The sequence below is a fragment of the Meriones unguiculatus genome, chromosome 14 (assembly GCF_030254825.1).
Source record: "Meriones unguiculatus strain TT.TT164.6M chromosome 14, Bangor_MerUng_6.1, whole genome shotgun sequence".
In the NCBI taxonomy this organism is placed as follows: domain Eukaryota; kingdom Metazoa; phylum Chordata; class Mammalia; order Rodentia; family Muridae; genus Meriones; species Meriones unguiculatus.
In genome coordinates this window covers 68,774,709-68,792,194 of record NC_083361.1, presented here as the reverse complement: position 1 = coordinate 68,792,194, position 17,486 = coordinate 68,774,709, and the positions used below count along the sequence as shown (strand labels likewise).

At 46.6% G+C, this 17,486-nt stretch overlaps 1 protein-coding gene across 2 annotated transcripts in view; it reads left to right on the top strand.

Annotated features, from left to right (window-relative positions):
* Positions 1–17,486, top strand: part of Crtc3 (CREB regulated transcription coactivator 3) — a 108,921-nt gene that overhangs the window by 51,629 nt on the left and 39,806 nt on the right. For both annotated transcript variants that reach the window (XM_060367425.1, XM_060367424.1), the window contains one exon: positions 10,367–10,486. In XM_060367425.1, coding sequence (XP_060223408.1) covers positions 10,367–10,486 — 120 coding nt within the window. The remainder of the gene's footprint in view (positions 1–10,366; positions 10,487–17,486) is intronic.

Here is a 17,486-nt window from a genome sequence, read left to right as displayed (position 1 = left end):
GAGCTGTTCTTCACCCTGGGTAGTGTGGTTCCTCATGGGGACAACTGATTGTGAATTTTTAGCATCCTCTCATCTGGCAGATGACCTCAAGAGGTGGTGAGCACTTTGAGGACACGTAAGCTTTGCTTGAAAGAGCATAGGCAGAAGCATGCTGCGTGGCGAAGGCCTGCACCCTGAGAATGTAGCATGCTCTCATGTTCAGTGGGGCCTGGAGGCAGGCGGGTGGCCGACAGTAAGGATGCTGCATGCTTGGCTTGGCTGACCTCAAAGGTCATCATAAGCTCTTGTGGCTTAGTGGATCCTGAAGAACGGGACACTGTGTCTCACCATGGGCAAGAAGCCAGAGGAGGCTAGTACCCTATGCTCTTTTAAGCAAAAGCAGGATGTAAGGCTGTGGGCTTTTTAAACCCTGTGTCTTTATTTAGAGTTACCATGTGTTAAATCTCACTAAATGTTCCAGATTATTTCGTTCTTTCCAAATACACTTTTTCTTATACTTTATTACTTCTTTTATAAAGTTAAATACTCGTTTTATCATTTACTTTTTCCCAGTGCTAAGAATCGCACCCAGCATTCTGGGCAATTGCCCTGCCAAACAGCTCCATACCCTTATTTTCTTCTTTAAAGACCTCAGTAAGAGGCCGGTGGGATGGCTCAGTGAGGGAATGCTTGCTGCCAAGTCTGATCGCCTGTGTCCATCCAGGGACCCACATGGCAGGAGGCGAGAACCTGCTCCCACAAGCTGTTCTCTGACGTCCATTCATGCTGTAGTGTATGTCCATATATATACACGTACATTTTAAAAAAAGGAATCATGAGTGAAATAAAATGGCAATAGATAAGTAAGAAGGAAAAACAAAACATAAAAATATACATTCTCTGTGGGGGTGAGGGAAGCTTTTTGTTTAGCCATACACACACACACACACACACGTCATTACTAGTTTCACTATCTTCCAAGTTTTTAGTTTTTGGGGTTCTGTTTTGTTTCCCCCTTTGCTTGTCATTGAACTGAGGACCTTTGAGTGCTGGGCACTTGTTCTACCACTAAACTGTGTTCCCATCCATTTTGTACTTTTTAATTTGAGACAAGGTTTCACTATATTGCCCTGGCAGGCTTTGAACTCACTCTGTGGTTCAGGCCTGGAACTTTTGATCCCCTTGCTTCAAGCTCCTGAGTAGCTGGCCTCTCAGGCCTGTGCCTTCAGGCTTGCTACAGTATCTGCCTTAGTGTCATTAAGTCTTCCACGTTTTTGCTATTCTTGTTTCATCTCTTCCTCTGTTAGATTTTTTTCCCTCCCTTTAATCTAAGTTCTAGATCTCTCTGAAACTCAGTGAAGTGTCTCATCATCCAGTGTAATCACAGTGGCGAATCTGCTGTGAGTCAGAATGCAGTCAGACTCAAGGAGGAGAGCAGGCCATAGGCCATGCTTGTCTCCTCTACTTGTTCTCTGTGGCTGGTGCTTTGGTTCCCTCCCTAAACTGGGGCCTGAAGATCTGCCTGACCCTTATACCCGGAGGAAGCCTTTGGCTGTCTGTAGGCATTTGCCTCCTGTTGAACCAGCCTCTCGGTCTGGCTCCTTTTGCCCTGCCCTGCCGTGGCTCAGCTGAAACCTTGGTGGGTCAAAAACCAGTTCTGTCCGAGGACTCTTTGCTGGGTGTGATGGCATATTCGTGGAGTCCCAGGACCCAAGAGGCTGAGGCTGAGGCTGAGGCTGTCCAGTTTGAGAACAACCTGGAAAACACTGAACCAAACTGAAACGCAAACCGTTTCTTCCTCCTCAGTTCTTTCTGTCATCAAAAGAAGCAAGTGAGCCGACTGTGGGGATGAGCAGACAGACCGAGTTTCCCTAAGACAGTCTCTCGTCACATGTCGAGTCAGGAGGGAGACGCCCCAGCTTGGGCGGGGAGGTGGGCAACAGGCAGTTTGAAACTTCTTCTCCGGGAGCCTGGGCAGCATGCCCTGGGAATAACAGTAAAACGCTGTCAGGCTGCTCAGGGCCTGCATGAGCCACTGCCGTGCTCATGGCCACCCCTGAGAGTTTGAAGTGGAAATTCTCCGTTTTAATATGGAAAATTTCAGCTGTACACAAAAGTAGGAAGACTAGCATAGTAAACCATCACCACTTTTAATAATCATCAACGTCTTGCCATTTAAACTTTTTGATCACTTATGCTAATAGCAAAAAAAGTTTTGTGTCTCCAGTTTGGGCATATCTTTGTTTACAAATTGTACACATATGGCACTCTCCTGTTAAACACACACACACAAATATAAAACTAAGTGGCAACAGAACTACATTCATGCTGTGAATCATTTGGGGGACACACTTTGCTTTGGCGCCTGAGTCTTTAGAAACATTAGATAATTAACCAAACATGTTGGCACCCATTCCATGGCAGGCACTGTGTGGGTGCTGAAGGGAGGAACTGGAGCTGTCAGTTCTTAAGTCTCTCCTCTGCAGGATGGAAGCCTGGTGGGCCCCACCTTCCTCATCCTCCTCCGCTTAAATGGCAGGCCCAGCTTAGCTGGAAACCCACACTCACAGTATGCTTTGCTTATTGTTCCTGCTTATGTCTCTGTAACTTTTTTCTCTTTGGAGACATGGTCTCATTGTGTATCCCTGACTGGCCTAGACCTCACCTGATGCCTTGGCTGCTTGAGTGGTTACAAGCGCGTGCCACCCTGCCCAGCCTCTCCTCTTGTTTGGACAGATTACTTTGCCTAGCCTTGCCTTGATTTTGACCCTAGCTGCCAAAACAAACAACCCAACAATCAAAAACATGTTTCATTTTACGTTTTGTAGGGTAATCTTTTAGCTTGGTTTATCTGACTATGCCCAAGTCCCGTTTATGTGGCATTTAACAGGAAGGACAAGGAAGCGGTAACACTGGGAGCAAAGCAGGACTCTAAAACAGTTAAGAGCGTGTGGTAGTTTGTGAACTGCAGTCCCATTCTCGTGGGTTCTGATGTTGAGGAGGGCCAAGGAATGTGGGGATGTTACAGTCAGGGAGCCTGGTAGGGCATTGGCACATCTGGTTGGTTTCTGTCATGTGTGTGCTTGATTTTGCCTACTTGACACAAACCCAAACATATCTAGAAAGATGGAATCTTACCTGAGAAAATGCTTCTATCAGATTGACCTATAGGTGAGTCTGTGGGGCATTTTTTTTTTAATTAATGACTGATGTGGCAGGCCCAGCTCACTTGTGTGTGTGTGTGTGTGTGTGTGTGTGTGTCCTGGGAACGTAGTTCTGGGTTATATAAGAAAGGAGGCTGAACAAGCCATGAAGAACAAGCTAGTAAACAGCTGTCCTCCATGGTCTCTGCTTCATTTCCTGCCTTGGCTTCCCTCAAGTGACCCAGGATATGTAAGCCAAACAAACCCTTTCCTCCCCAAGTTGCTTTGGTCATGATGTTTTATCACAGGAATAGGAGTCTACGACATCATGAGAACCAAAAGAACTTCTGGTGGTGACTGGAATGATCTTCTTTTGGGTTTGAGAGAGACACAGTTGTTTTTGGTTGTGTGTGCCCTTCTAAAAAGAGTGAACCAGTGACATCTCTCAGTTCTAACCTGAGAATGAACAAAGCCTGCTCATAGAGCTTGCCTTAACTCTTGCTGTTCCTCATCAGGAGCATGTTCAGTACCAGGGATCAGTCTTTACAAATTTACCAAAAACTAAAGAAACAGCTAAAGAACTTCCCTATAACAGGCTAGCTAAGGGGTCATTCTGTAGAGCTCAGTGATCCATTTAAGTGTGACCTCAGGCCAAGCATTAACTCACCCTGTCTACTATCTTACCTTCCAGCCAAACTTGCCTCCCGTCTCCTGGCTTACCGTTATCAGGGAAGTAGGACAGCTGTGGGCCTGAGTACAGAGAGGAATGTAGGGCTGTTGAAGGAGCCTTGTCAGCCTAAAGGAGGAGGCATGGCTCCCAGCGAGCAGCGCCAGGGCTTTTAGCTAGCTGACCATTCGTGAAGTGCTAAGTTGGTTATCTACCTAAAATGAATTAGGTGTATCATATTTAGATATGTAGAATAATCAGGTATCTTACCAGGCTACCGTCACTTGAATTTTCGATCTTCAGTAGATTCATAAACATAGTAACGTTTAAGTAGGCTGTGTGGTGGGTGTGTGCATGCATTTGTAATGTGTGCATGTGTGTGTATGTTGGAGAGAGCAAGTGTGTGGTGCTGAGGATTAAATGAATGAATTAGGGCTTTACACAAGTGTGCTCCACCCCTGAGCTCTAGTGTAAGGGATCTATCTCCATCTGTGCGCCCCCTGGAAACAGAATCTTGCTAGCAGCCCATGTTGACTCTGAATGTGTAACTCTTCTGCCTCAGCACCCCAGTGCTGGGATTTTAGGCATGTACTAATAAGCCTGGGTAGAAAGAGTCTTTAAATAAAGAGTTTATGCATCAGCTAGAACTCTTCTGAAAATATAAAAAGCAATTAGTTGTATGTAGACCATTAGGCAAAGGCAGCAAAGTGATAAGATGCAAAGATCACTGAATGAGCCTCAAAGAAGCAGACTTCAAGTTTCCAGTCAGCCGGGCATGGCGCCACACACCTGTACTCCCCGCGCATAGGAAGCAGAGGCAGGAGGCCTGGCAGCACAGCTCAGGCTCAGCCTGCGCCATGTGAGAGGCTTCCCAAAAACAAACTAACAAAAACATAAACTGCTCTGTCCCTCTGGACTTACTTATTTTCCTGTCTCTAGAAGGAAGATCAGCCGGATGGCCGTCTGTGACAGCCCCTGCTTTCACTTGTCTAATGTTCAGACAGACCACCAGCCTTGTTCCCTACCTTGCTTCCCCACTGCAGGCTGAAGAGAAGGAACCCTCTACTAGGCCTGTGCAGAGAGAATCCTGGGCGTCCTCCTCAGTGTTTTGTTCCCGTCTGCTTCTGTTGTTTGGCTCCTCGTTTGCTGCTGAGGCGGCTGAAGCAGCCACGTAAATGGCACTGCATCGCGTGATAGTTCTGGAGAACACTGAGGTTTTAGGCCAGTGTGTATTCCTGGCACTGGGGGTGGCTTTCTGTTGCTTTTGCAGTTTCATCCATCCTCTGATCTCTGTTCATCACTGTGTCTGTGCAGTTACTGAGAACTGCCTGTGTAGATTGCTTTTAGACAGCTGCCCTTAAACTTCTGGGCCTAAGCCATTTCCCTGCCTCAGCCTCTGGAGTAGCTGCACACCACCGGGGCTGGGTTAATATACATATAGAGCATCCAGATGTGCGTGTATGCCTGGAGTGTGTGTGTGTGTGTGTGTGTGTGTGTGTGTGTCTGTCTGTCTGTCTGTCTGTCTTGGTAGTGTTAGATCCAAACTCAGTTTCATGCATGCTAGATAAGCACAGTGTATTTTTAAAATGTCAATAGAACTCATTACATACAAGAATGTCATTTGGTCATTTAGTCTGGGATATACAGAGAAACCCTATCTTAAAACCCTTCCCCCAAAAAGATTAGTACTTAGAAGCTCATATTTTACTTGAAAATATTATCATACTTTGTTTTTAATAACTTTGTATAGAAGTATAACCTTAAGCTAAAATTAATTTTTTCTGTTTTGATGTAGAAATAAAGTAAGCCTTGGTTAATTATAAATAAATCATATACTATTATCTTGTAAGAGGAGGTCTTTCCTCCCACACCCAAGCTCCTGGAATCTTCATGAGACTCAATTATTATTTACAAACACTTTGGCCATATAGCTAGGCTCTTCTCTGACTAGGTCATAACTTAAAATAGCCCATTATATTAATCTACATTCTGTCACGTGGCTGGTTACCCAAGCTCAGGCACCATGCATCCATCCTTTTCACATCTTGCCTGGTTCAAATCTTGCATGTCTGGCTCTATCCCAGAATTCCTTCTTCCTGCCAGATTTCCCTCCTATTTCCTGCCTCAGCCATAGGCTGTAGGTTTTTAATTGACAAGTGTTGCACCATATAATACAGAGGAGATTCCTTCTATCCTATTATATATTTGCACTTTTTTTTTTTTTTTCAAAGCGGGGGTTTCCTGTGTGGCCCTGGCTGTATTGGAACTCGCTCTGTAGACCAGGCTGGGCCTTGAACTCACAGAGATCTGCCTGCCTCTGCCTCCTGGGTACAGGGATTAAAGGTGTGTGTCACCATTGCCTGGTCCTATGTGCACTTTTAAAATTTATAATCATAAAAAAAATTTATCATCATCGTCTTTTTGAGTCAGGGTCCTTCTACATAGCTCTGGCTGGCCTTGAACTCATAGAAATCTGCCTCCTGAGTGCAGATTAAAGGCATGTGTCACTATACCTAGCTTATTTTTTTTTAAGATTCGTCTATTTTATTTTATGCATATGGTGGGTGTTTTGGCTGTGTAACATATGTGTGCAGTGCCCTCCAAGGCCAGTAGAGGATGTGAATCCTCTTGTCAGTTGCCATGTGGGTGCTGAAAACGGAATCCAGGTTCTCTGAAGAGCAGTCAGTGCTCTTAACCCCTGGGCTATCTCCCCAGCCCTACAGAGAGCTTTAATAATAAAAACACCCTTAAGTTAACATACAGCTCTCTGACTCTAAGACGTCAGCTCATTGAAGGACCGAAACCCGGCTTAGTCGGAACCCCCAGATGTTTGCCAGTGAAGTAGGAAAGATGTGGGGTTTCTAATCGACCGCGAATGTAATGATATGCCAGCAGTGTCCAGCAGCCCCTGAGAGATTCCGTATCAAAACGCCACAGTGTTGAGCAGCGGTGTCTGGAGCGAGGCAGTGTGTTCCTCCAGTTATTAGACCAGGCTAGAGTCTAGGGAAGGCGAGGAAACCAGCTACCACGCTGTAGCTTTCAGAAGGGACACAGTGTGGACAGCTGTGTGATGGCGAGTGTGGGTCAGCCACACACAGGAGCCCTCCCCAGGGCTAGGAGTGTCCCTCAGTAGTACCTGCTCGCCCAGTAGTGTGGCGGTACACATTTGCAGCCCAGCACTTGTGAGGTGAAAGTAAGACGGTCAGGAGTTCAAGGTCATCCAGCTAAGTAGCGGGTTTGAGGGCAGCCTGGACTATATCAGAACCTGCTTAAGAACAAAAGGAATAAAAAAATGAAACCCAGAATATTGTTGTCTTGAAACCTTTCCACTCTAGAACATTGTTTCTCACTTTTCCCTAATAAACCTCTGTGTGGCACACACACACACACACACACACACACACACACACGGGGATGGGAGAGCTTGACTCCTATCCAAGTTCTAGGTCCCTTGGGAGAGTGCTCTGAGAGAATATAATACAGTGTGCTATTAACTCTAGATTTCCTCACTGAAATCCGTAATTTACAGAGACCTGGTGTTGTAAGCCTGTAATTTGGGCTACTGGGGAGGCTGAGGCAAGAGAATCACAAGTTCAAAGCCAGCCAGAGCAGCAGTTTAACAAGAGCCTATTGGAAAGTTTAAAAAGTGACAACTACCAAAAGAATCCACCAGGGCTGGGGATGTAACTGAGCGGCAGGTTGCTTGCCTGGTATGGAAGGAACAGACAGGGGCCAGACAGGGACCAGAGATGCACCAGTGAACAAACACATACTGGGATTTCAGAAGAGACATCTCAGAAAGGTTCTGCTCCCCTTTCTTGCCAGCCACTGTAAGACCTGCTAGGCTGGGCTAATTTGCTGCCCTGGTAGATTTTTTTTTTTTTAAGAAATACTCTGTTTACAATCCTACAAGATACAGATAGTGGGAGAGTGTGTGGATGTCCAGTTCCCGAGGGAGTTTGAACTTCTGTGGATATCCCAATATCCCCTTTCCTCATCTCTCACCCACAGAAACAAAGGACGAAGTGGCTTTAGCTGTCTCCTTGCCCACCCGCGTGCTAGCCTCAGCCTGCTCCCCACCTCCGGAGGTCCAAGGAATCCTGGTTTTAGGATCAGGCTCTTACTGTCAGTCTGCCCTCCCAGAATCTTTCTCCTCCCTTGGGTTGCCACTCAGGCCTTTCCCTGGGCTCACCCCCAAATATTAGGTCATCCTGTAAGGCAGAACCCAGCAGGCCAGCCTTTGACCGCTAAGGCCCTTTCTGGCCTCCTGGTGTTAACCTGCACTTTCAGGCTGTTGGTGTTGTTTTAGGTTGCCACTAACAACATTGTGTGTTACCCACTCTGCTCTCCGGGGCTGAGGACCCAGACCCCGGGAGATTACTTGGCTCACCCTCTATGGTTTCAGAATTAAATTCCTAAATTACCCCAAACAAACAAAAAGCCGGGGAGGAACAACTGAGTTTGGATTTCTCCCACAACGAATGCTTAGAAAATCTTTCAGAAGACCTTCCCCCGGTGTTGCCTGTGCTGGGCTGGCAACATGCTCGTCTGCCCTGAGTGGTCTGCACTGCACCCAGACAGCTTCTAAACACGGCCCTGAGGTCTCCAAAGTCCCAGGTTCTCAGTCATTACAGTGTGCCTCGGAGCTGAGCTGCAGCCTTCCTAAAAGTACACAGGCACCAGTTTGTGGAGTCTTTGGCTTTATGCCTCCCGGTTTTCCTCCAGCTCTCCTCAGCACAGCTTCCTTGCCATTGGTCCCTCAGCAGAAGGCTTTGCTACAGGAACAGTCCATCCAGTCAGTTAGGGCTCTCAGCAGACATCTGCTTTTCACTTGGGTTACAGGTCAGTGGCTTCAGGCACCCACTGAAGCTCTCCTCCTGTGACTTCCTGCAGTCCAGGTAAAAGGAACAGCCCTTATTTGGGACCTAGCATTTTCACAGCAGAAAGAAGAGAGTATGAGAGTTTGGACACGACATACATCGGTCTGCTCTTAAGTCACCGACACTTCCGCAGCAAGTCACATGGTCCGCTTACCCTTCCCCTGCCCCAGACGTTCATTCCAGGCTCCAGCCAGCTCTTAGAGGTCGCATGACACGAGCAACAGGCGCTGCCTCACTGAAGTCTAGGTCCGTTGGGGGATGTGCAGGAAGGCTCCCGTGCTGGAGAAGACAGTAACCATGACGAGAATTGTAGGGTGACCTCTACTGCGATGTTCGCCAGCACGCCTTATCATATGCACATCTGTTCTTCCTTCCAGTGCCCAGACATGTCTGGGACGGGGCAGTCCACACGTAAGGGATCTCATTTCATTTTATTTTGTCTTATTTTATTACATTTATTTTTTTTACTTATTAATTCATGTGTTCTATGACATACACATGGAGGTTCGAGGACAATTTTTGGGAGTCGCTTGTACCATGTGGGTCCTGGGGTTTGAACTCAGGACATCAGGCAAGGTGGCAGGTATCTAAACCACTGAGTCATCTTGCTGGACCTTCATTTTTTTTCTTCGAGACAGGGTTTCCCTCTGCAGCCTTGGCTGTCCTGGACTCCCTTCGTAAACCAGGCTGGCCTCGGCCTGTGGTCCGGCTACCTCGGTTTCCCCGAGTGCTGGGATTAAAGGTGTGTATCGCAATGCCCGGTTTCATTTCATATACTTAATAAGCCTGGAGAGAAGTTATCATCCCCATCTTATAGCTAAGGAAGACAGAGCAGCTTGTCAGCAAGTAGAAGATGTTGACACAGTGTTCTGAGCTACCATATCAATTGCAGGTTTTATGAACATTAGGAATGAAGGACTGTATGATTTCTGAGTTAATAAGTTGATTTTATAAGGTATTTATGAAATGCTAAATATAAAATCTGGATCTCAAAAATAGATTCACTTTTGAGGGTGCAACAATGTAAAAATTATATACAGGTAAGTTGAAAAGCAAGGGAAAAATTAAGCACTTCAGGACCACAGAGTTTAATCTCTTTTTGATATTTATTTTTTTTTCACTCTGTAGCCTAGGTTGGCCTTGAACTTGTGATTCTTCTGCCTCTGACCATCAAATTCTGGGATCACCAGTGTATGGCACCCCGATCAATATTTTATTTTTAAACATTTGTGTGTGTGTGCATACATGCATGTATGAGTGCGTGGGGGGGGTGTATATCCCCTGATACTTGTGTAGAGACCAGAGGACAGCTTAGTAGAAATGATGCTCTCCTACCTCTTTGTGGGATCTAGGGCTTGAACTCAGGTTCAGACTTGGCGAGGCACACACGTTTACCCGCTGAGCCATCTTGCTGGCCCCAAAAATACACTTTAACATAGAACTCTCCATTTCCTAATGATGACAGTTTCTGTATATAGTCTGTCTGCTTCCATATTAACATGTAAAGGGCTCTTTTGATATATTCTGTAATTATGTAGAAACACAGCTACAAGTGTCATCTTATTTATGTTGACACAAAGCACCAATATGCAGTAGTAAAGTTAGAACCTCAGGCTTTTCATCTCTGACCAGTCACTTTTGTGGGTGAGTGGCACTTTCACAGTAAGAGGCCAACCATTCTCCCTTTCTCTCCACAGCCGTCATTTCATCAAGCTGATAATGTTCGTGGAACCCGCCACCATGGCCTGGTGGAGAGGCCAGCCCGGAACCGCTTCCACCCGCTTCACCGAAGGTCGGGGGACAAGCCAGGGAGACAGATATCCTTTCTCACTGTCTGAGGAGAGCAGGTTGTGAAATGCTTGAGCAATGGTCGGATTGGTCTCCCTGCATTCTCCTGTGGCCTCAGACTTCATCTGATGCGCAGAGAGGAAGCAATAAAAGTAACTGAGTTTAAAATGATAAACATCCCCACAGCCAGATTGGGAAAGACTGGGGTAGGTGTTTATGAAATCATCAGTAAAGGTTGTTGAATAAAACAACAGAACATAAACATTTAATTCTGGTGTGCAAGGGATCCTTGGCATTTTCTTTGGGAATGAGCAGCATTAGGCTTGACTTCAAATCAACGTAGGGAGGTTTAGTCTATCTGGCAAAACCCAGGCAAATTGATGATCTATTTGTGTTTCTGTTGACCTGATGACCTGCTTTTGGAACTTAAAGAAGAAATCTCATAAGACTGTGTATTTGTATAGTTTCAAACTCAATAAAAGACAAGTAAAATATAAAGTTGGTATTTAGGAAAAGCCTTGAAAAGTGATGAGCCCCCGAGCTCTGTGTTGCTGAGTGATAAAGGGGCTGTGAATTCATCTGGCAGTCTCATTCAAGAGATGCTTGTTGGGAGCCAGGGCAAGGAGGGCGGGGCCAGGCCGGGCTGGGGCCAGCACAGTGCTTGGGGCTCAGGGGTAGACAGACTGAGCTGGATTCTGTGGGAGAGGGAGAGACAGTTCTGGGAGCTTCTCTCACTTCGCCTCTCCTCGGGTGGAGGAAGGAGCAGATAGGCGTGGCGAGTCTCCCTGCAGAGAGCTGGTTCCTGGCAGTGATGGTAGAGTTGGCTTCACAAGCTTAGAAACCAGGAAGTGGGGGAGGGCACTCGTGTTTACTGAGCACCTACCCATGCCAGGCACTGTGCTGGGCAGTTTATATGTCATTTAGTCCTCAATTCAATGAGTTGTTTTTTTTTTTTTTACCCTCATTTTCCCATGAGAAAACTAGATGTCAGAGTAACTTGCCTAGGATTCCACTGCTGTGACTCATGTAGCCCAGGCTTGTCCCCTCATGGCCATGGGAACTACATACTAGAGAATACTTCTGTGAGAAATTGCAGGGATGCTCAGAGGAGGCCCCTACTGTCCTTGCCTTCAAGGTCCCTCGGGCTTCACTCTGTTGACAGCTGAGGACGACAGTCCTGGGCAATGCTGATTTCTCCCAGCTCTCCTCTCCGGACACCAAACTCCACCAAAAAGCCGCAGTCACTTCTGGTTCCCTCTGTTATGTGGCTGCCATCAGGGAAAATGAAAATGAGAACTCCCTCCTGGTGGGCTGGAGGATGTCTGAGCCATTAAAGGCTAGCCCACAACCAAAAATATAGGAGAATTCCTTCCTGGAGTGTGTAATGACTTCACATAGCACGCAGAAGGTAAAGGGAAGCTGTTTATCTAACCAGCACGTGACCATGGAGTGGCACACCAAGCAATTGTCCAAATTACTTGGAATTCTCTAGCAAGTGAGCAGGTGTTTCTCTGCCTGATTGAACACAAGGAGCTAGGGTATGTAGCTTGGTGGAAGAGTGCTCACCTAACATTCTGGAGGGTTTGGGTTCAAGAAAAATGTTTTGTTTTGTTTTTCTGCTACTGTGGCTCAGTGGCAGAGAATCTTGCTTGTGTAAAGCCCTGGATTCAAGTCTCAGCATGAAAGAAGGAGAGGAATAAACAGGAGGGGAGAAGGGAAAGAAGGAAAAGAGAAGGAATGGGGTGGGGAGAGAAAAAAGGGAAGGAGGTTGAGGCTTGCAGGTTAAGTGGGAGGAGGTCTGCTGTGCCTGCTCCGTAGGCATGCATTCGTGGGGACCTTTCTCTGGGGCAGGTAGTATCTGGAGCACTGAGGACAAAGTGATGACTGACATCAATTCTGTATTTTTGAGTTTTACAATTATTTGGGAGATGACAGACAACTAAGGGGCAAATAATAATAATTTATTAAGGAAAATAACTTCATATGGTGTTTTAGTTACCTTTCTTTTCCTGTGATAAAACACCATGCCCAAGGCACCTTATAGAAGAAGGCGTTTATTGGGGGTTTAGAGTTTCACAGGGTTGGAGTCCGTGGCCGTCATATGGGGAGCATGGAGGAAAGCAGGCCAGCAGGGATGAAACCGGAGCAACAGCTGAGAGCTCACGCATGTTGAGACACAACCTCAAAGCAGAGAGCGCTAGCTGGGAAAGTCTTCTGAAACCTCCAAGCCCAACCCCAGCGACACCCCCTACAACGAGGCCGCACCTTCTAATCCTTCCCACATGGTTCCACCAACTGGGGAGCAAGTATTCAGACCTGAGAGTCTGTGGGGGCCATTCTTATTCAAGCCACCAGAGAGAGTGATAGGTAAGAGTGTCGCAGTTCCCAGGGAAATGTCCTGACAAAGGGAATGGAACACATAAAGTTCCAGAAAGGACTACATCGCATGTTCAGGGAACTTGTCCCTTTTCAGGTAATATATCCTAGAGAATGACCTGGCTCTGAATCAGCTTGTAAGAGCATCAGCAAAGCTTGCCAACTCCCAAGGGAAAGGAAAAATCGAACAAATACACAGAGAAATTTGCTGAGTGGAGAGTGAGTCTGATTCACTGATCGTGAGCTGTCTCTCTAGTCATTTCCTAAGCTCCTAATTGAGATCCTGGGCTTGGACATCTGCTGCAGTAGAGAAGCTCTCTAGCCCAGGGGTGTCACGAATGAACTACTGAGTCCTGATCGAGGAATCAAAAGCATCAACGGACAAGTGGGGCGATTTTACATCTCAGGTGGTTTTACTCAGATTTTGGAAGGAGACACCTGAGACCTTTTTTGCTTTCCAGACCTGTATTCTGTTAGCTGTGAAGTAACTCACTTTAAATTGTCATCTTTCATATTTGTCTGTCGTACTAGACTATTTTTTAAGAATTATCTTTTATGTGTACAATGCTTTGCCTGCATGTACATTTCTGCACCCTGTATGTGCCTGTAGAAGTTAGAAGAGACGAGATTTCCTGGAACTGTAGTAACAGACAGCTGGAACTGGCCGCCATGTGGCCGCCAGAAACTAACCCCGGGTTCTCTGCAAGAGCAGCCAGTGCTCTAACCCTCAACCATCTCTCCAGCATCACAGTTTACCATTTTAAAAGCCAGAAAACTGGTTTGAATCTTTGTTGATACAAACAGAACAAAAAAGATGTTTTCAGAATTCTCTTATTGTAGTGGTTTCTCAGTGCGGGTACTGTTTTAGGGTCAGCAGACTGGCTAACATAAGGGTTTGGTCCAGGGCAACAGTGGTCACAAAGAAAATGAACATTGTTCAACAAATACTCCAGCTTCCTCCTAACAAATACTCCAGGTTCCTCCCGAAGTGGGCGGCCCAGACCCGCAGGGCTCAGGCGCATGAGATTCCTTCTGTAGTAGGTCTCGTTATTGGCGTGCATGACCACCACAACGCCCAGGCTCGCCACAAGGGGACCCTTGTCGACCCCCGCCACCTACAGGCAGAGAAGAGGCAGCACAAAGGTTATTCTTGGCCTGGGTAGCTCCATCTAGAAAGTCACACCTTTTTGCAGCAGTGTGTGCCTTTAGCAGCCACACTAACCCATGCCCTACCCCACCTTCCTGCTTCTCAGTGATAGCAAACTTGCTTTATCCCAAACACTGTTTTGCTGAGTTTCTGGATTATTTCCATAAATTGACAGCACACAACTATTTTCTGCTCTGTAGGTAATGCATTAAAAAGAGGACACACTAGCAAATGCCGTCTTCAAAGAAGTACATTGTTTTGAAAGGGGGAAACCAAGTTTTTGGAAAGGTCCCCAGCATTGTTGAGAAGCGTGGCTTGAGCAGTCCTGGAAAACTTGCCTAATGCCCTGACAGAGTTGGGAAGCACTGTGCTCTGCAGCCTGGCCTTGCTTTGATTGAGCTTGTCATAGCAGGGTGGAAATTTGAGAACGTGGGGCATTGTTCTTGTAGCTTCATAGCCTGTTAAGTCCAAGTAACACTGTGTCCCAGAACTGCTGTTGGAGTCTTACGGTACATAGTAGGGCCCTGAGAAGCTCTGGGGTTAATACTGTCTACCTTCTTGGGGTTTCTAAAACCTATGTTACCTCAAAACCCAGTTCTTAACCCAGTTCTTACCTAACATTCCTGTCAGAAGGCAGAGAGACACTGGTTCTTAGAGTTCTAAGGCAGAACAGTCCTGACTTCATAGTGTCACACGCAGCCTGCATCCCTCTCACCTGTGCAGAAGCTTGGGAAGAGCTCATGCGTTTCTTCAGAAAGTTGACTTGAGGGCCGGCTAGGTGGTCAGCAGCTTAGGGGCTTGCCACAGAAGCTCAGCAATGTGAGTTCCTCCCCAGAGCCCATGAAAGATGGGGAGAAAGAGCTTACTCCATTCAGTTGACCAGTGTGCCTTGACATTCATGGGCCCCTGCATCATGCGCACGCACACTTACACACATGTATATACACACTTACATGTTAAATTTTCCTGACCTGACATGTTCCTTCTATAGGGGCATGTTTGGGCTGAACATGGTGGCTCACACATGCCGTTCCAGCACTCAGGAAGCTAGGAAGATGGCTACAGTTCAAGGCCTGACTAGGCTCCACAGTGAACTCAAGGCCGTTCTGGTCTAGAATGAGAGCCTGTCTTAGGAAGGGAGAAAAAAGAAAAGAAAAGAAAACAGAAATCAGAGGACAAGAGAAAATAGACACAGCACAGACCATCAGAAGGACCCACACAGCATCCTTGTCTTAGGTAGGGAAGCCTGGCTTCTCCACTTTCCATGGTCACTCCCATCCTTGCTGAGCTGAGGCACACCTGTAGCCATCTTGTTTAAAACTCTACTTTGCTTGGGGTGTTTAGGCCTCTACCCCCCTTCCGCCAACCCCCCAACCTTAAGTAGGAGAGAAAAGGTTATTGGGAAGAGGGCCCAGACCCCTTTACTTCTCCCTGCTAGCGAGGGTCAAGGGGTTCTTTTAGGGCTCTACACTGATCTCCGTCAACTGCAGATACAGGCAGCAGGCTCCTCCATGCCATTGTGACTGCAAGTGTTTCTCCCCGTCTCTGGTCTCTGGTCTCTCCAAACTGCTCCAGGCCACACGCCAACACTGGACACCACCACACAGACCCTCTTGTCTTTCTCGAGCTCATATTTATACTCTTTTGAGTCCTAGACCATGTTCCTCTCCATGCTGCACATAGAAGACCGTTACCAGCTGGCAAAGATCATGCCCCACGTGTGACAGTTAACAGGTGTGGACAAACTGTAGCCCAAGTAAAATCCCACACTTGGGATTAAAACAAAAACATCTTTACATAACATACAAAGAAACCAAAATCTCCATTAACACACGCCAGCGCCTCCCTCCCTCAGTCCCTTCAGTAGTAAGGATAAACCAAATTAGATGAGATAGAGATAAAGAAGAGAGGCCATAAGCCGCATCTCCTAGCTTCTTTTACCTCAGCCTAGCACAGGAAGAGCAACAGGGACTTACTGCACTGTCCTGTTACTAAGCAGGTTAACATTGCGAACTCAACACCTCAACCTTGAGACAGCAAGTATCTGCCCGTTGTGTTATTATACCAACAAATTCTAACTTGAATGGCCAATACTTTGTGATAGGACCTAATGATTTTTTTTTATTCTTGAGATGGGATCTCACTGTGTAGCCCTGGCTGTCCTGGAACTCACTATATAAAGCAGGCGGCCTCAACCTCACACAGATCCTCCTGCCTCTACCTCTGCCTCTGCCTCTGCCTCCAGGTGTTGGGATTAAAAGCCTGTGCCACCACACCTGGTCAGGATGTAATGGTTTTGAGGATGGCAGTGTACTTGAACAACGGTGCTAGACATTTGCTTTATGAATTGAACGTCTGTAAGCAGAGATTCATCAAATCCTTCAGAAATAAACAGGCAGATAAGCGTAGTCTGTGAGTTTTGCTGCCTCCTCCTTACAGGCTTTGCCAACTCCTACACTGATATGCTCATATTTCATGGGGCTTCTCTGTCACCACCTCTGCCTCTCATCTCTCTCTGGGATCTACCCTGAACTCCATAGACATTAAACCTAATCAGACTGAAGATAGGTGTCTCTGGAAAACATCTCTGTCTCATTGTGTTGGCTCAGAGTCAGATTAAGGAATAAGAAAATGAGACATGACAGAGAAAACAAGTATCTGGAAGAAAAGCTTGCAGTCATAATGTTTTTCTTGGCAAAGGAAATCATTAAGATCCTGTTAGCACCCACATGCCCCTAACTCCATATTTTGTATTTACTTGAGATTCCCAGCCAGGCTCCATTAAGACCCTATTTTCCTCCTGAGCCCAAGCAGGTGACACTTTCTTTTCTTGGCTCTGTCTTCTTCCAAGGACACCCGGAAGTACACATTCTCTCTTTTCTGGGACCCATGGCGGCAGTTGACCGCCTCCTAGGATGCAGGATGGCTTGCTGCAGGCTAAAGCCTTGAGTCAGTGGGTGGGAGGGTTGAGCCCCAGCCTGCCATGCCAGTTGTGGGATCTCTAGCTCTTTTAGAACGAGCCTTTGTTCCTTCAGCTATAAAATGATGATCATGTCAGAGAGCTGCTAGATGAGGGTGGTAGATCTGAGTTCCAGGCCAGCCTGGTCTACAGAGCAAGGTCCAGCACAGCCAGCATGACCCAGAAAGACCCTGCCTCTAAATAAATAAACAAATAAATAAATAATAGAGGAGCATGAATTTGTTTAACACAAGCTGGTATCTTAATGTATACCTTGCATTTTCTATATTATTTCTCTGTTAAGAAATAAAGATTTGGGATCAAAAGCGGAATTGGTGATTGTAAGTATGTATTGATCCAGTCAGTGGCATAAGAGACAAAAAGAGTGGACCTGGTGATGTCGTTAGAGGTGAACCAGGTCTGTAAGGAGGCTGTGTCCACCAGAGAGAACAGGAGAGGAAACTGGCACTAGCAAAGGCATTGGCTGGAGAGTCCAGTGTGTGGTAGTGGAACCCAGAACAGAATGGAGGTGAGAGAAGCCAGGGCA